The sequence below is a fragment of the Lutra lutra genome, chromosome 5 (assembly GCF_902655055.1).
Source record: "Lutra lutra chromosome 5, mLutLut1.2, whole genome shotgun sequence".
Lineage (NCBI taxonomy): Eukaryota > Metazoa > Chordata > Mammalia > Carnivora > Mustelidae > Lutra > Lutra lutra.
In genome coordinates, this window is record NC_062282.1 from 79,206,793 (window position 1) to 79,225,530 (window position 18,738).

Below are 18,738 nucleotides of genomic sequence, written 5' to 3' on the forward strand. Positions count from 1 at the left end.
AAGGAAACATTGGTAGATCATGTTATTCATCTTGCATAGGAAATAACTATTTTATATTGATGAACAGCTGTACTTTGAGATTTTCCCCACAAGAGGAAGCAGAAGTGATTAATTGGTACCACTTAGTCACAACATGCTCACATTTCATGTCCCCTCCAATGAAAGCTTTGAGATTTATCCAGAACATCATTCCAGGTGACTGCCATTCTTAAACATTGGGCTCACTCCTATATATCTAGTGCTGTTTGGTGATGATTCGTCAGGACTGCAAGAGTAAAATTGGTTTGGGCCATAATACAGGGCCACATACATGGTTTATTTTTGCTGTGATCTACAGAAATAAACTGCATGCTTTCTTCTCTTTTAAAAAGGAATTAAGTAAACTTTGGACTTTCAGTTTTAAAACCTTGGCTAATTGGATGTCTTGGACCTGTTTTCTTTCAGGCTTACCATCCATTGATCCATCAGGCAGCTCCCCATCTTCCTCTTCTGCTCCTCTGACAAGTTTTTCCGGCATCCCAGGAACACGGGTTTTCCTGCAAGGGCCAGCTCCTGTTGGGACTCCGAGTTTCAACAGGCAACACTTTTCCCCCCATCCTTGGACAAGCGCCTCAAACTCATGTAGGAATTCTGGAGGAACTCTTCCCAAAGAGTCTTGAATAAGCTATTAAACCATTTGTTTCAGGAAACACTGCATAGTAACTCTAGTAAAAGTTTAGTAAACTAACGTTGATGGTATGATGGTATTCAGATACCTAAGGTTTGAATTGCAGGCTTGTCAAAAATTGTCATTTGTAGGATAGAAAACTTGAGAGGGGTCAAGCTGTCCTTCCAAGCCAGAAATGTTTACACAGGGAGTTGGATCAAGAAAATAGGTACTACACCTAGTTTTATAAAAAGGACCCTTTGAGGATAGTATTGCAAAATAATTTCTTAAGTCTGAAAAGTAGATTTATGTATCTAATCAATTTGGTATGATTCTTAGCTTATTTTTACATTTTAGGAAACCAAATTATTACCACTTGTAAGTGAACATATGCCTTTGTTCTTCTTATTTTTCTCAATATTTAGAACAGGTGAAGTATTCACAGTACTTGAACAGGATTTGATTTTTTAAAATGAGCTTCATGAGGCAGTCAATGAGTATTGGCTCTTTTGACAGGGAATACTACCAACATTATCTGAGAATCCCATTAGGAAACAAAGCCATGAATTGAATCCAAGATATAACATATAACATATAACATATAACATATAACATATAACATATAACATATAACATATAACATATAACATATATAACATATAACCTTTCTTCGTTATGGAAAAAAAGGGCCATAGAAAGAGAAAAAAAGAGAACAGCTAAATAGAGAAGGCCACCTACTCTTTTCCACACAATATGCTAGTTATTTTACAAACATTGCCACATTTAAGTAATTTAAAATCTGACAGGTTATGTTTTGAGAAGACTATTTAGAACTAGAATAAAAATTAATATGGCTTTCATCCTTTTTAGCTTTGTTCAGCAATCTGGAAAACAATTTTTAGAGTATTTGCTTATATTTTGTATGTACAGAAGTAGTGTAGGATAATATTGATAGAACTTATGTGCTTTCACTTGAAAGATTTTATAAAATGAAATTTTTCTTACAGAACCTGTGTTGTGAAATAGGTCTTTCCAACAAGGTTTCTCATATTCTTATAATTAGTTTTTAATGTAATAAAACAATAGAGAAATATTTTGCCACCAGGTGACTCTCCTATTCCATCTGTTTCTTCGGGATCATCTTCACCTCTTTCAGCCACCTCTGCCCCACCAACTTTGGGCCAACCAAAAGGAGGCAGTGCCAGTCAGGATCGAAAGATACCTCCCCCCATTGGAACAGAGAGGCTAGCCCGGATTCGGCAAGGAGGTTCTGTCGCACAAGCCCCTGTGGGGACCAGTTTTGTTGCTCCTGTTGGACACAGTGGAATCTGGTCATTTGGTGTCAACGCTATGTCAGGTATAGTTGCTTTGTCTTCTTTCTGGAAGGATATCTCCAGTAAGTTGTGGGATTTTGCCATTAAAACTTAGTTCCTTGGGCGCCTGGGTGGCTCAGTGGGTTAAAGCCTCTTCCTTCGGCTCAGGTCATGATCCCAGGGTCCTGGTATCGAGCCCCAGGACCTCTGCTTCTCCGCTTGGCAGGGAGCCTGCTTCTCTTCCCTTCTCTGTCTGCCTCTCTGCCTACTTGTGATCTCTGTCAAATAAATAAGATGTTTTAAAAATAATAATGATAAATAAATAAATAAATAAATAAATAAATAAAACTTAGTTCCTTAAAACAAAATGGCTTAGTTCCTACACTTAACAGTCAGTATGGGTGTTTATACCTTCGAAGAATTCAGTCCAGTCTCAGAGTTTGGAATGTTGGTTTGGTTTATACATAATAATATCTGTAATATATATATATAATAAAAATAAGTATAGATTAGAACTAAAAGATTCAAAGTGTACTTCCTTTCCCTTTTAAGCTTTCCAGTAATGGGATAATCATTTATGTTCTTTCAGAGAGCCATAAGTGCTCTCTTTCAAAGGACTAGGTACAATATTTGGGGTATTCAAAGGACTTCACTCAGTTTTCCAGGAACTGGTTTGTTTCGGTTTGCAAAGATTGTCATCAACATGCACTGAGCTTCTCAGAGGAATGAGTGTGATAAAATTCAGTATGAAAAAAGTTCAAGTAGTAATATTTTGTTATTTTACTCCAATAAATATCAAACCCTGTCCTCAATTCTTCTTTCCAGAAGGCTTATCAGGTTGGTCACAGTCTGTGATAGGGAACCATCCAATGCATCAACAATTATCAGACCCAAGCACATTCTCCCAGCATCAACCAATGGAGAGAGATGATTCTGGAATGGTAGCCCCCTCTAACATTTTTCATCAACCTATGGCAAGCAGTTTTCTGGATTTTTCTAAAGTGAGTCAACAAACATCACTGTAACTTGTTTAACACTTTGCCAGCCAATGTTAAGGAATAGTTTATATTGAAATAATTCTCCCTTTTGATGTAACAAGCTTGTTTCCATGACTTGGCCAGGTCTTTTCGTAGAGCTTCCCTTTTCTTCTTAGCACAAACTTACTGATGAAACTAAAATACAGAAAAGTTGAGGGTATTCTGTGTGTGTTCATCAAAGTTGAGAAATTTCCTGATGATTTGATACTGGATTTAGTTGGGGGGATTTTCTTCTTGTTGAAAAGTGTTGCTAATGCAGGTAACCACTTTTGGTGTTTCAACACTGCATGATTCTGTATTTTTAAAGGATCCGCAGGAGTTTTGTGGATGAAAGGAAATTGGAGAGAGCTAAGCTGGTATTATAGAAACATCATTTACCTTCAGGATTAAGCTTTTTGCTTTCTTTCATAGGGTCTGCCAATTTCCATGTATGGAGGCACCATAATACCCTCTCATCCTCAGCTTGCTGATGTTCCAGGTGGACCTCTGTTTAATGGACTTCACAACCCAGATCCTGCTTGGAACCCTATGATAAAAGTTATTCAAAATTCTACTGAATGCACTGATGCCCAGCAGGTAAAATAGACTTAGTGCTCTCTTATTTTGTCATGTCACTCTTTTAATTCTTCGGGTAATGCAAATTCTGAATATCAAGTCATGACATCTGACCACCTTCATCTGAACTAAGTTTTTCAGTAACAGTGTGATGTTTCTAAACATTTTATCTCATGTATGTGCATTCTTCCTAGGCAGAAACAGTGAATTGCCATTGCATTTATATATTCATTTTGTAACTGTCTAAAGATTCCTAATTAGAAATTCCAATTTTTCCTCCCCCTTTTCAGATTTGGCCTGGCACGTGGGCTCCTCATATTGGAAACATGCATCTCAAATATGTCAACTAAGTTAGAAGGTCTTATTCTTTAGCCTTGTTTGAGAAACCTATGACCTTGGAAGAACCCTGGGGATTTTTTTTTTTTTTTAATGTGCCTAACTAAGAAAATTTCTCTGAGGCATTAGCAATGGAGATTTGATTGCCCATTGTATAAGAACGAAGTGATTTCCTATCCACCTGATTATGTTCTCTGGTTAGTTTAGCCATTTTGAACTTAGTGCTTTTGGCTAAACATACTGAATGCTACTTGTATGCAGAAGAGAATTAGATGATTACATGTTTCAACCTTTTAGGGTGGTAAATACATGTACAATTGTTTACATACTTAAAAGGAAAAAGTTGAGTAAATTTCTTGTCATATAGTGGCTCTACTTAATGTAGCCTGTATTAATGTGAAATATTTACCAGAATATTCAATAAAAAGATGAACAGTGTTTAGAAGTGGGGTGTGATCCTTTCAGTGGTCATGCAGGTATTACTCAATCCACAGTCCTATTGAATCAAGTTGTTACTACTGTATTTCTAACAGGCGTCTCACATGTTACACCTTAGAGATCTTTTTTAGACTGCATTGAAAAAGCATTTTGAAGACTAGTTATCTACCTATTTTGTGTTAAACAGTCCTTATTTCCTTGTTCTCTTCCATATCATTTTATAAGTAGGACTAAGTTTCAAGCCCCTGCAATGTGTCTTATGTGACTTTAGTAGATAGGCCTTTGCTGGGGTTAGCTCCTTATAGATCATAAGTATCAATAAGGACCATAAGATTGCAATCAGATGACACTGAACAAACCTAGGGACACCCAAATTCTCAACTTCACATTCTTTTGTGCTTCCTGGCTTTTATCTAAAGACTTATTTGGTTACAGTGTTTTATGTTTTATTTGGGTTGGGACACAGGAGTGGGTGGGAGTGCCTCCCGTAATACTGTGGTATCGTTGAATCATCAGAGTAATCATTATAAATGTGTGACTAATTCTGGGCTTAGTTCCACAGTCCTAAGTATGGAGAGCCAATGTGTTTAACAAGCTAAACAGAGGAACACTAGAGCGGATTGCCTTGGCCAAACTATAGGCTATGCCAAGAATCTGATGCAATAGAGAAGGAAAAACAACCCTCTGAAAAGAACAGTCATTAAACTTTTCATGTTTAATACAGTGGAACTTCCTGGTTTTATGTATAGGCACTCTAGAAGAGAAAACAAGAAAATGCTTCAGGCTGATAGAGAAGTCAAAACACATATCAAGGCAAAGAAGAACATACAAAAAACAGTAACTGGCGGCAGAGCCATACCAGCAAGCACTTTTCAATTCTCATGCCACCAAAAGTTCTTAAGCTTCTCTGCCTGGCTCCTAAAGTCACCCCTAAATGAGACACCCCAAGTTCTGTGTTAGACATGCCTGGGTCTTTTGTCTTCCATATCACCTTACCTATGAGAGCTTCTTTTTTTTTTTTTTATTCTTTTTTTTTTTATTCTTTTTTTTTTTTTTTAACATTTTATTTATTTGACAGACAGAATACCAGTAGGCAGAGAGGCAGGCAGAGAGATGGGAAGGGAAGCAGGCTCCCTACTGAGCAGAGAGCCCGATTCGGGGCTCGATCCCAGGACCCTGGGATCATGACCCGAGCTGAAGGCAGAGGCTTTAACCCACTGAGCCACCAGGCGCCCCCCTATGAGAGCTTCTTTAACATCATTTCTTGTTTCCTATTTTGAATGGATTTGAATGGATTCACGGGTGTTGAAGTTACTGCTTTTTTTAGTACTTGATAACCACATCAAGTATTCTCAAGAGACCCCTGGGGTCCCCTATATATCTTGCTGTTTCTGTTTACCACTAACAACAACAACAACAACAAAAATCACCTAATATTAATGAAATGAATGAAACTACTCTTGATGAAACATACACTAGTGAGAGATAATATTAAAAGTAAATTATTCAGTGGGACAAAAATGATTTTCCTGTCTTAAGAGTCTACAATACATTTGAATTATCTGGGAGAGCTCTTAACCCTATCTTCTGCGCCTTGAGGATAACAGAAGGAGAAATTTTATCTCAGGTCAAGAACTAGAATCCATGAGAAGAGGGGACAATTAGAAGAACCCCTAGGAGGATTAGGAAGAAACAGGAGCTGTGTAGTCAGTAGTAGTTACTCAGGATACCCTCCTCCTTGCCCTCTTACTGGCACTGCCTTCTTTTCTTTCTGTTTGGATCCCTCCTCCCCAACCCATTTTGTTTGCTATAATCTCTTCTTCCTCTGTCTTGCCTCTTCCTGGCATTACTTTACTGCTCTTTTACCAACCTGAACCTTGGATTAAACCTAGCTCAGGTAAGAACTTAATTACTTTAAAAATATATGAGGGATCTGGGGGGAGGCAGCATGGGTATAGTGAAATAAGCCTAAATTCTGTTTTCATTTCTGTCACTTGAAGCTCTATGACCTTAGGCAAGTCATTTTTCATTTCTGGGCTTCACTTTCCTCATCTGAAAATAAAATTGAATGTAAATGAACTCAAAAGAGTCACCTAGTGCTAACACAGATTTTCTCCTTTTTCTTGTGAATGAGAATATATGGGATGGGAATACTGGAAGCCAGTAGAATGTTTACATTTCTGAGATTTGAGAGTCCCTACCATTGGTTCTCACCTGGAATCAGAAGCCTGCTCTTGTGTGGGACAGTACTGATTTTGAAATTTTAATAGAGGCAGAAGAAAACCTTGCACATTCATAGTAAGACCTCAGATCATTAAGAAACATCCTGTTGAGGCATAGATCAAATCGCATAAGAATAACAGCTCTTTCAAGGAATAAAAATATATCATCGAGGTTTCTGGACCCACTTATTTCTAGTAGTAGTGTAATAAAATTCCACCACCAATAAAATTATTGATGTTTTAAGACCCTTTAAACCTATTGTGGCTACAGTGTGCTGACTTGCCCTTTTATAGGCCAGTCTGCTTCCTTCAGTCCCTGCTCTCAAAGGGGAAATCCCATCACCTCAGCTAACCAGACCGAAGAAAAGAGTTGGACAGCCAATGGTGGCCTCTCCTAACCAGAGGTAAGAAATCTCAGGACTTGGAGCTACAATTTCCATCTCTTCTTGTAGGTTCTGGCCAAATCCTCCTCCCATCCTCAGAGTTAGCCCAGGAGGGAACCATCCTCAGTTTGAGGTGTCTTGTAGAAGGGGAAAGGCTAGTCATATTATAGTTTCAAGCCAAACAAAAAGGAGTGGTTAATATAGTTGGTTCTGGCCCACTGTTTGAGAACTTTGGACCCCATTGTAAACCCAGAAAGTGGCAAATAAGCCTGTAACAAAACAACTTCTGAACATCTTGTTCTCCAGCCCTAGATCTCTTCTACCAAGAAGTGTTGCTGGTTATGACGTCTTCCCAGTGGACCCTGTCCTGGGGTGAGGGGGCTCTGATAACACTCTATTTTCTATTTGTCCTTAAAGATTTGTCACCATTTGCCATCAAGCAGATTCTTTATCTCTTCTTTATTCTGTAGCAAATGAGGGAGAGAAAGATGGTTTTAAATATCCAGAACTTAATGTTTATTAAGACCACTTCCAATCTAAGACCTAATATGAACAACAGGATCATGAATCTCGCCTCCAGACTGCCAGCCTGTTTTATCTTTTACCTCCTGTTTTATCTTCATGGTATTGGTATAAGTCCAAAGTAGTTTTTCTGGTAGCAAAGATCTGATATTCCTTTATAGGCTTAATCAGATCTCTACGGTTGGAGCCTGGGCATAGGTCTTTTTCTTTTCTTCCTTTTTTTTTTCTTTCTTGTGTACTTGTCTGTTTTAAGCTCCCTAATGGGTAATCAGTGTTGAGCCTCTGATTTAAACTCTCAGTCCTTCATACAGATTGCATGCATGATGTATCTGGCTTTCTCCCTAAGGCTAATGACCTTTCTCTAGTTCCCCAGCCCTTACAGCGCACAGCACCTCAAAAGTAAGCATCTAGCAACAGTATTATAGTTGTAGTAACTGCTGCTGTCAGTTTTAACAGAAGGGTGACCTCACTCCAACAGTGATCCTTCTTGAAAACTTTTGACACTTTTCTGTCTCTTGTGATGAATCCTCTTCCACTACCTCTTAAATAAATGTTGATGTGCTCAGGGCTCTTCTTAAGCTATATCTTCTGTCCAGGTGATCTCATCCCATACTCTTGGATTGTACTCCACCTAGATCCGAATCACTAGCCCAGATTTCTCCCCCTCAGCTTCAGACCCATATATATAGCTGCTGTGCTGTCCCATCTCAGCATTCCACACATACTGTACATTCCCCAATGTAAGATAATGCTTCTTTTGTTTTCTCTGTTATATTAGGGGGTACTACTACTACCAAGACTTTCTTTTTTTTTTTTTTTTTTCCTACCAAGACTCTCAAGTCAGAAGACTGGAAATTATCCTAGCTTAGCTCCCTCTCTCTCACCCCACCCTTAATCAATCACCTTCTCTTTCCCCTTCTGTGTATGGGAATCCTGACCACTTCTCTCCATCCTCATAGGCACTGCCCTTTGGTCCACCCTGTTTCACTAGGCTAGAATCTTCACCTTCATTCTCACCGTCCCTCCATCCTATTCCTCACTGCTCCAACCAGACTTAGCTCAAAAACTGAGCTGTAATAGATGGCCCCCCACAATCTGCTCCCAAGCCTTACCTTCCAGCACTATCAAGACCCTTCGTCTATGTATACGCCACTTTGTAAGAGGCTCAGAAACATTTTGGAACAATAAAATATAAATAACCTTGCTCCCTGAAGTGCTACTCTAAGGACCTGCAGACCTAAGGGACTGCATCATCTGGGCTCTTACTAAAAACTTACACTCTCAGGTCCCACCCTCAACTTACCATATCAAAATCCTTATTTACAAGCTCTCCAGGTGATTTATGTGCACATTAAAGTTTGAGAAGCACTGAGTTATAAAATTGTTTTTTTTTTTTTTAATGAGTGGAGAAATCGGAGCTACAGGAAAATCTGATGAAGTCAGAACTGAAGTAACATTAATACTGAAATGCAAGATATCTGGTGGTCTGCACTTAATGGGGGGAGGGGTGGTAATACTGATTTTGAGGAAATTGGAAGACTACTTGATCAAATCAAGATTTTTAGTATATGTATGTACTAGGCTTAATACTTTCTCTTCCACCACCCCTCTCCTGCCTCCTTTCATATCACAGTGTCTACAGCAAAAAATCCCCAAAGGCCAGACTCTCTGATCTTCCTTCCCAGGGGACTAAAGACCAAGTCCTCCTCACCAGCCCTCTGCCCTTCCTTAGTTTCCCGAGGTTAGCTGTGGCAGCAAGATCAAAGAACAAGCCTCTGTCCCACAACATCTATTCATTATTCTGTCCAGGTATCACTTCTTCCAAAGAGGCCACCCCCTCTCCCTGACCTTCCCCTTCCTGCTGTGCACCACACCATCCGCCACTTTTTACCCTGTCCTGTAATTAATTAATGGGAGGCAGTCCCCAGCTGTGCTGAAGAGCACAGGCTTTGGAATCAGATACATTCAGGTCTGAATCCCAGTTCCCCCTCCTGCAAGATATGACTTTGAACCAGTGTTTTAACCTCTCTTTCCTTCCCTCACCTGTACAATGTGACTAATAATAGTACTTTACTGTCCAAAACTGTTAAGAGAAATGGGTGAATTAACACATGACAGTAACGTGTTAATACCTCCCTGGTCCCCGGCGCCCTGTTCAAACAGTAGATAGTAAATAGCTGAGTGGCTGCAGCTCTCAGAGTCTGACTGGCCTATATTGAGCCTGGAGGAACGGGAGGGCCCGTGCGGGACTGCTTTCAACTCTCGCCTAGTCGGGCTTGCCCCCTCGCGAGTAAGGCGGGACCGTCGGAATGAGTGACGGCTCGTGGCCCGCCCCGGGCGTGACGTCGTCCTGGTGTTGTTGCTGCGGTCGCACGTGGTCTACCGAGTCTGCTTCAGAGTTAGCTGCGCTCCGCGTCCTCGGCGCCAGCCGATTGCCTTCCTGCTCGTCCCGCTCGCTATGTCCACCTCCACGAGCTGCCCAATTCCCGGGGGCAGGGACCGGCTGCCCGACTGCTACAGCACCACGCCGGGGGGCACGCTATACGCCACTACCCCGGGAGGTCAGCGGGCCGGGCTGGGGGTCCGCGGGCATTGGGCAGGCCGGCGCGTGCGTCCTGTCGCGGGGCGGGAGTGGGGAGGTGCCGGCCTTGGGTTCTGTCCGCAGGCCCCTTTGCAGGTTGTAGTTTTTGCCGGGGGTGGGTGGGGAATGTTTGGAACCGAAGCCCAGTTCCCTGAAACCTCATAGTAATGCACCATGGCTTAAAGCCTAGCTTCCGGGTGACTGTGGATTGAAATCCTCACTATGGCCTGGGTTCTGGGGGCCTTGCTTACCCGCCCCTCTCGACTTTGCCGCCTGGAATTAGGAGTCGAAACCCCAGCCGAGCGTGGCCTCGGCAGAAAGCACCAGGTTTTACAAAGCGGCTCGAGCAGGACTCAGGCAGTTGGGGCCAGAAGCTTTGGGTATCTGCGGCTGGCTGGCTGGCCTGCTGGCTGGCTGGCAACTGTTTGGTTGGGCTGATTACCTGGGATCTCTAGCTGCTGGGCTCCCGACCCAGGGTTTCTTGCCACGTGGAGGCAGAGGGGAGAGGCAAGAACAGGGTAGGGCCCTTTGAGGACAGAACTGGGGCCAAGTTTCTGTAGGCTGACGCTGAGCCTGATAGGACTTGGGAGGGGTCAGGATAAGAACAGGCTGTCCCTGTGTTTCACGAGAAAAGCAGCTGTCCGGAGGAACACAGCTTCTCCCTGCAAGGTCTCAGAATCCAGGTGGCAGAAGGGGTGAAACTCCTTCTTAAATCTGCTGTTTGGCTTCCTGAGGTAACTGCCTGAAGGACTAACGTCCCCAACCCCCAACCAAAGTAGGGAAGGCCCAGAGCCAGCAGAGCCAGACAGGAACAGTCGAAGTACCTGAGTTCTCCCGAATTTTGTGCTCCTCCTAGAACTGAGACTGCAAGCTTCCCTAAACCAAAAGCCCCTGCCTGGACCAGCTGGGATGCCCCACTTGCTTCATGGCACGGAGCCACATCTTGGTTAGACATGGAAGTTTTTTAATTTTAAGAGCTCGGAAGGCTAGTCAGCTGAGATCCCAGCTTGCAGCCCTTTAATACATGGGGAAATGAGTCCCAAGTCCCTAAAAGGCCTGTTTGTGACAACCCCATACAGCTCTGTGCCCAAGCTCCAGCCTCTTAACTAGTCCCTACCCCTTGACAGGCACGAGGATCATCTACGACCGAAAGTTCCTGCTGGAGTGCAAGAACTCACCCATTGCTCGGACGCCCCCCTGCTGCCTCCCCCAGATTCCCGGGGTCACAACACCTCCAACAGCCCCACCCTCCAAGCTGGAGTTGCTGAAGGAGCAGAAGGAGACAGAGGAAGAGATACCCGGTAAGGAAAGCAGGGCCTAAAATTAAATGCTTAGGTCCAAATGCCCCTGTTAAGTACAATGGGGGTTTATTGCTGAGAGGGGTTTCTGCACTGATGCTAAGCTGGCTGAGCTTGTAGCCCAGCCCAACAACCAGTCCTCCTCCCTTCTCTTTCTCCAGATGACGCACAATTTGAAATGGACATCTAATCCAGTGCAGATGATCCTGTATGGAATTAGAGGAATCCCTCATACCGCTGCTGCCATCACCTCTTCCTGGTGTATTCCAAATACCAGGTGGCCTCATATAATCTGGAAGGGAGGGACTTGTTGGTTTCGGGCCTCCCTTAGTTCTGAGGCAGCTAGACCAGGGATAGGAGTGGGCAACTCGACAAGCCCTTAGCTCTACTTTCCCTTTGGTCTGTAGGTACTCCTCCCAACCCCCAGGCCTCCATCAGGGGCTGAGGCTGGGACTGAGGGATGGAGTATGTCACTGATTGCTTAGTAAAAGTTCAAAGAAATGCTTTGACTCTGGTGTTCTCAACACTGCCTTTCCTATCTCAGCCACACAGCCAAGGGCCCCAGGAGACCTAGTTAGGATCACAGGTCCCAGGTCCCTTCCAAGCTGTCATTGGGCCCACCTCCAATGGCAATTAGAGCCTAAGGCAGGCTATGGGGGCAGGCTACAGCAGCTGCCAAACCATAAACAGCAATACCCTGACCCCTGCCAAGGGCTGTTCCAGCGTTTCCAGGAAGCAGTCTTCCTGGAATTGGGCCTCTCCAGCAGTCCCTCCCTGTCTATTCCAAAGCAGGAAAAAAGAGGAACTGCCCTAGAGTTTAACCTTCTCCAGTCTCTCCCCATGCCTTTTCTGCATCCCACCTGTAAGTATTGTCCCCTATTCCAACACTGAAAGCCTGTATTCTCCCTTCTCAGCATGATTTGAACCTCTGGTCCCTTCCATCTGGCTCTCATGTCCTCAGAGGGTTAGAAGAGACATTAGGGCCCAAAATGAAGTAGCTCATTTGGTGAGTGAGAGTCATGCCCCTACCCCTGACCATCGCCCAGCCCCCCAAAAAGTCACAATCCCGTATGTCAGCAATCTAGTCTATTTCTCCTTCAATTTATACCACTATGTTCTAATCTCTGTAGCACTGTATATCTCAAAGGTGACAGTGCAAACAGGACAGTCTCCTTTCCTTGAGGGAAAAATCTCCCCTGCTATTTGAGCCTCTGTTCTTATGCTGAAATGAAATTATCCAAAAATAGAGATACTCAGCCCAGCAAGTAATGTGTGTTTCTGTCTATTTGAGGGGGGAGGTGGCAGACAGTAACTGGTTATGCTTCTTAGCAAAGCCATTCATGCTGAATGGAAGGAGAGAGGTTTTTAGGGTAAACAGGGAGCAAGGCAGTCAAGGACATCACAAGCAACTTGTTTGGCACAAGAAGGGCTTCTCTCTCCTACCCAGGGCCCACTATTAAGATGTTTTTATTGAAATGCATATGTTATGGGTAACAGGTGACTTCCCTGTGGCCTAGGTGGCTGACACCTCTTCCCCCAGAGATGGGTGGATGAGGCCAAGGATCCAAAGGAGGCAGACAGTCTCCCAAATGGTAAGAGGGAGCCAGGTGAGAGAAGGCCTCTGTGCCAAGGCATAGGAAATGGTGTGAGGTGGGTCAGGATCCAGGATTATGGAGCCTCTTGGACACCTGGTATTGTCTGGTTCTCCTCAGCTGTGGCTGTAGATTTCTCTTCATTGGCCTCTTCCTCTGAAGACAGATTCCTCTTTTCTGCAATTAATCTTTTAACTCCCACCATCCACTGGCTGACCTCAGTCACATGGTCAACCATGAGTGAGCGGTGAATGTCATCTGCTGCATCCCACTGGTGACTTGAAAGCTCTGAGGAAAGAGAGGAGGTAAACAAGCAGCTTGGGGCAAGAGACCTAGCTCTCAGTCCTCTCATCCCAACCAGTCAGAATCTGAGCATCTCTTCCAGGTCAGCCATCCACGACAAGGTGAGGGAGCTAGGCTATATGGAAAGACCTACCCATACCTTGCACCAGCAGAGCCATCCTCTTCTTCACAGGCACTGACAGCTTCCCTCCAACCCACTGTTCCCGCAGCAGAGCCAGGCGTCGGCTGATGTCATCACATACTTGCTTCTAAGAGACAGAAGCCCCTCCAAGTCAGCCCTGCTAGCCCAACAGGGGAGGGGAAAGGCAGCACCAAACAGGAAGTGGACCCACCTTCTCTGGCCCAGAGAAACACATTAAGAATTCTGGTTAGAGGCCCCACTGAGAAAACTTACAGATCAGCTCCCAAGAAAAGCGCATATATGGCTAGAATTTTAAAATCTCCACAGTTTCTCAGATCCTCAGAAATTCATTCTGTAGTGCTTTTACAAGAAAACAAAGGACCACAGTCCTTTTATCCCTCACTGGCATGCCAAGGTGGATTACCTTTGTGTGGCCACGGCAGTCCTCCAGTGCCTCTTCCAAAGGTTTGAGCACATCTTCCAGCAAAGTTTCAGCTTCGATGACTGGGAAATTTGTTGGCTCCACGCTGGAAGCAGGGTAGTTCCCAGTGGGTGGAGGCCCGAAAGCCTTAATGGAAGGAGGTGGAGGCCCCATTGGGGGAGGCCCAGGAGAAGTCTGTGAGGTGGGGACTGAAAAGGTAAAGCAGAATCAAGCAAATATGGCTGAAACAGGTAAAAAGCTCAACTCTAACTTCATCCCTTCTAGAGGACTATTCTCTGGGACAACTCATTCACTCAAAAATACATATTTTTGAAGTCTCTACCGTGTGCCAGACAATGTGCAAGGCAGCAGAGACAGAGTAGTAAACCAGATGGATTAGGTTCCTGACCTTGGAACAGAAATTCTAGGGAAAGAAAACAACACACACACATGAAAATTACCAAATTATGTTGCATGCTACAAAGAAAACATGATGTAATAAAGAGAAATAGTAAGGCACCTGGGTGGCTCAGTCAGTTAAGCCGTGGAATCTTGATTTTGGCTTAGGTCATGATCTCACGGTTGTGAGAGGGAGCCCCGAGCGAGGCTCCACACTCAGCATGGAGTCAGCTTGCTTGGGATTCTCTCTTCCTCTCCCTCTGTCCCTCCACGACTCATGCAACTCTAGCACACACTCTCTCTCAAAATAAATAAAATTTTTGAGAAAGGGGTATAGTACAGGGAACCACCTAGACTGTGTGTTCAAGGAAGGCCTTCTGAGGTTGACTTCTGCATTTATCCTTGCTCACCCACTATGTGGCATTTGTCAGGTTAACCTCTGGGCTTGGGTTCCTTTTCTATAAAATGGGGATCTCATGGTAGGAGCACTTAGGTCACAAGACTTCAGTGATGACTAAGAATACAGGTGCAACTGCCAGATTACTGTATAGCAAAATGTTCAGTTCACAAAGTTTATAGCTAGTGGATGAGGCAGATGCAGCCACAAAGAATCATGTACTGGGCAGAAGTAAGAGCAGTGCCTAAGAGCCAGGGTAAGTCCTGACTTGTTCAAGTTACACAGACCAGCCCTGTCTGGCTGGAAATTATTAACACTGCAGAAAGCAGTATTAGTTATCTCTGGAGAAGCAAGCAGGAGTCCAGGCCATATAGGGTTTTGGAGGCGTTTGGTCTTGAGTTTAATGGTAATGGGAAGCCACTGTAGGTTTATAAAAGCAGGGGGTGATGTGACTAGACGTGTTTTTTACGACATTCACTCTGTAGGGTCTGTGAAAAATAGATGAGAAAAGATCAAGAATGGTAGGCATGGACAATAGTTGGGAAGTTAATGGAGTAGTCTGGGAAAGAGAACCCTGGAATGGACTAGAGAGAGAGCAGATGAGGTGAAACAGATGCTCTGAGATTTATTTAGGAGGAAGAAGCAACAGGACTTTATGGATTGGGAGTGAGGGAGAGAGGAGTCAAGGATGACTCTTGGTTTTTGCCTAGAGTAATGGGATGGTGGAAAGCATTATGAAAAAAGAGAAAAGTCATTTGATTCTAGGCATCAACATTCACATGGATGATTATTTCATCTTCTCGTTTGGCCTCTCAGTTTAAGCTCCTCACCTCCAATGATGATTTTAACCACCTTTCTTCAACCTCTCACTCCTCTCTGCCTTGTTCTTAACACTGTGCCATCTCCAAAACCTCTGTCTTTCCAGCCCAATCAGTTTTTCATGCATTAAAATCACTCCCTTATAGATACTCTTACCTCACTTTATCCCCTCCCATGGTCCCACTTTCCTGATAAACCCAACTTGCCCACACTTGTTAGAAGGAAAAACAGAACCATGCTGTTGAGTTACACTTTAAATTCTTAGGTACAGATATTAAAAGGTATCCACCACGGCCTGGAATTCTCATCTTTTGCCTTTTTCCATTCTTCAGAACTCTTCTCACATTTTCTCTCTGAATTTTTGTCTTCTCCCCCTACTTTTCCTTTCCCTGGATTCTACATCCAACACTGCCTCATATTTCACTGAGAAAAGGGAGGTAATTAAACAGGAACTCTCATTTTCTCACCACCAGTTCTACTAATCTGCTTGTACCTGGGGCCACGTTCCTTCCTCTAATGGATGAAAGTTTCTTGCTCCTATCAGAGGCCATCTTTCCAGCTATACTAATACCAGTCTCTTATCTTCCCTAGGCTTCTCTCCTGCAGCTACCCTGTTTTCCTGTCCCACCAATTCTCCCACTAGAGAATCATCCCATCAGCATACAGACATGCTCTAGTGTTTACCATCTTAAAAACAAAAATCCTCCCTTACCTCCCATTCCATCCTTAGGCATAGCCTCATTTCTGTCTCACAGCAGGATTTCTTCAATGAGCTATATAGTGTATAGTCTCTCTACTTCTTTTTACATTCTCTTCTCCGCCCATCCAGCTGCGTTTCTACTCTCATTACTCCGTGGACTGCTTCTGTGGTAACCACATTATCACAATTTAGTTCGGCAAAGCCAAGGTCCCTTTTCTCTATCTGTCCTGACCTCTCAGCATCATCCATCATGGTTGGTTGAGTCAAAATTTTACTGAGTAAATTTCACTTTTCTTCTTGCTACTTTAGCTATTTCTCAAGCCCTTTTAGTAATTCCTTTTCTACTCAACCTTGAAATGCTAGGGAGCTTTAGGGCTCCATCTTGAACCCCCTTTAGGCCTCTTTCCACACATTCTTAAGTAACCTTATTCAAGCCCACAACATCAAACACGATCCATACAAGCAAGACTCATTTCTGTAATTCTGGCCTAGACCTCTCCTCCCCGCAGTAGCAGCCCAAATTTTAACATGTCCAAGACAAAGCTTGCTTTTCCCCTCCCCTCAAACTTATATTGCCCCCCCCCATTCCCTGGTTTCCCATACCTATGAACAATACCAGCCAGTTCCTCAAGTGAAAAGTCTGTTATATTGATTCTTTCTCTCACCTATCTGTTCCTACTGACTGCCTCAGTAACATATGCTACATCCATCCAATTTCTATTACCTCTATTCTACCCCCTCTTGTTCAAATCATTGTTAAATCTTGCTCATGTTACTGAAATAGCCTCTTAACTTGCCTTTTCACATCTTCACTAAAATCTGTTTTTTCATATAGCAGGCACAGTGATCTTTTTTAAGATGTACATCAGTCACTGTTTCTCAGGCTGGGAAGATTTTGCCCCCAGGGGCAAATGTCTAGAGGTGCTTTTGGCTGCCACAACTGGGTGAATGCTACTGGCATCTAGTGGGTAGAAACCAGGAGTGCTACAAATATCCTACAAAGTACAGGACAGTTCCTCACCACAAAGAATTATCTGGCCCAAAATGTCAGTCGTGCCAAGATTATGAGACCCTGGTTTGTGGGGCATCTGTGTGGCTCAGTTAAGCATCCAAATCTTGATTTCGGTTCAGGTCATGATCTCTCAGGGTCATAAGATTGAGCCCCCACATCAGGCTCTGTGCTAGGCATGCAGCCTGCTTGGGAATCTCACTCCCTCTACCCCTCCCCCACTTGTTCGTTCTTTTAAAAAAAAAAATTTTTTTTTTTTTAAACCCTGGTTTGTGTCATTCCTCTGCAGTGTGAGTACTGATAACATAGGGGTGCTGAAAGAGCTAAATCCGAGCCCCTTTTGGGGCCATAGCTTCAGTTGTTCTCGCAGGACATGCTCGGAAGTAAAGGTATCCCTCTACTTTAAACTTTTCAATGGCTTCCAACTTTACCCAGATTAAAATACAAACTTCCTTATCATGCTTTATAAAATCTGCTATGATCTGGCCCCTGCCTACTCCTCAGATTGTAATTTCTCTACCTAACCCGCTGTCCTCTGGCCATTAGGTATTCTTTCAGTCTCTGAATTTGCCAAACTTGTTCTCAGGGCCTTTGCACTAACTGTTTATTGCGAATGGGATGCTCTTGCACCTGATCTTTGCTGGGCTAGGTTTTAACCATTTAGCTTAAATGTCAGCTCCTCAGCCACCTTAGTTACAGAGTCACTCTTGCATTACCTTGTTTTCTCTGCAGAGCCCTTACCACTACTTAATCTATTTCCAAAGCTAGAGTATAGCCTAGTTTTGGAGACAGATATGAATATAGAAACCTTTTTGTCTTGTTCACTGCTGTCTAGTTTGCCCTTAAGCAGTGCCTGGCTCAGAGATGCTCAGTGGATAACACTGACTGGATGAATGAATGAACACATTAAGTCTGGATCTTACCAGACAACCAAATGAAGAGGTAGCACAAGACAAATGAATATATAGCTATGGTATTCAGGTTGGAAATAAAATGTGGTAACAATTTGGGAATAAAAACTATTAAAAAACCATAGGTCTGGATGAGCTCACCTACGTATAAAGCAAAGAGAGATTCTACTGAAACTTACCATTTATTGATATAGGCAGTAGAGAAGGAGCCGGGAAAAGGGCCTGCCCTGTGCCCCTTTATGGAGCTCCTTTCAGAGAGACCTCAGAGGAGCAAAAAGTGCCCTCAGGGCAAGTTTATCCCTGGCACCGCCCTCTCGGCGGGTCTCCGCACACAGGGGCCCCACGCACCTCTCGGGGAGCCATCCTGGGGAGCGGCGACCCTCTTGGTGAGCGGCGTGCGCTTGGGTCCACCAGCCAGGGTCTGCAGCCCGTAGGAGAACTGCGGAGGATCATTCCAACCACGCTCCTTGTTGCCTGCGGGAGTGAGGCGACATGTGAAACGAGCCCCGGAGAGACGAAGGCTCCACCCCGCCCCGTGCAATAATTGCCCTCAGCATGGGTAGGGGGACGACCCAGAGACCCCAGGCCGCGCTCACCCGGCTTCACATACAGCTCCGCCATCTCCACTTCCGCAAGGCCAGCGGCACAGCGCGTCACTTCCGGGGCGGCCATCCACCAGAGCGGGTGCCACCCCCGGGCCGGCTGGTTGCCAGGAGCCCGTTACGTCGTATGGCT

The 18,738-nt window shown here is 44.1% G+C and overlaps 2 protein-coding genes across 12 annotated transcripts in view; one reads left to right on the plus strand and one right to left on the minus strand.

The window, feature by feature from the left end:
• ANKHD1 (ankyrin repeat and KH domain containing 1) overlaps window positions 1–12,596 on the plus strand; it is a 132,813-nt gene extending 120,217 nt beyond the window's left edge. For 5 of the 11 annotated variants that reach the window (XM_047729811.1, XM_047729819.1, XM_047729813.1 and 2 more), the window contains 7 exons: window positions 445–621; window positions 1,752–2,003; window positions 2,785–2,960; window positions 3,408–3,572; window positions 6,842–6,951; window positions 11,161–11,334; window positions 11,493–12,596. In XM_047729811.1, coding sequence (XP_047585767.1) covers window positions 445–621; window positions 1,752–2,003; window positions 2,785–2,960; window positions 3,408–3,572; window positions 6,842–6,951; window positions 11,161–11,334; window positions 11,493–11,496 — 1,058 coding nt within the window. In that variant the 3' untranslated portion in view covers window positions 11,497–12,596. Of the gene's footprint in view, window positions 1–444; window positions 622–1,751; window positions 2,004–2,784; window positions 2,961–3,407; window positions 3,573–3,841; window positions 4,330–6,841; window positions 6,952–11,160; window positions 11,335–11,492 lie in introns of those variants that run through there. The other 6 variants (XM_047729814.1, XM_047729816.1, XM_047729817.1 and 3 more) reach the window with 4 other exon arrangements.
• A 186-nt stretch (window positions 12,597–12,782) lies between these two features.
• On the minus strand, window positions 12,783–18,735 carry SRA1 (steroid receptor RNA activator 1). Its single transcript, XM_047729836.1, has 5 exons — window positions 18,600–18,735; window positions 18,352–18,477; window positions 13,772–13,977; window positions 13,366–13,474; window positions 12,783–13,211 (listed from the first exon to the last, which is right to left on the minus strand). Exons 1-5 carry the CDS (start codon window positions 18,673–18,675, stop codon window positions 13,000–13,002), a joined length of 729 nt encoding a protein of 242 aa, XP_047585792.1. The 5' UTR covers window positions 18,676–18,735; the 3' UTR covers window positions 12,783–12,999.
• Window positions 18,736–18,738: the final 3 nt, after the last annotated feature.

What these genes read in the sequence shown, in the direction of transcription:
- SRA1 (XM_047729836.1), bottom strand. Translation starts at nt 18,675, where the DNA reads ATGGCCGCCCCGGAAGTGACGCGCTGTGCCGCTGGCCTTGCGGAAGTG. An exon ending in ACTGCCGTGGCCACACAAAG is followed by an intron (nt 13,475 to 13,771) that starts GTAATCCACCTT and finishes TCTGTCTCTTAG; the next exon opens with AAGCAAGTATGTGATGACAT. An exon ending in GATGGCTCTGCTGGTGCAAG is followed by an intron (nt 13,212 to 13,365) that starts GTATGGGTAGGT and finishes CTCTTTCCTCAG; the next exon opens with AGCTTTCAAGTCACCAGTGG.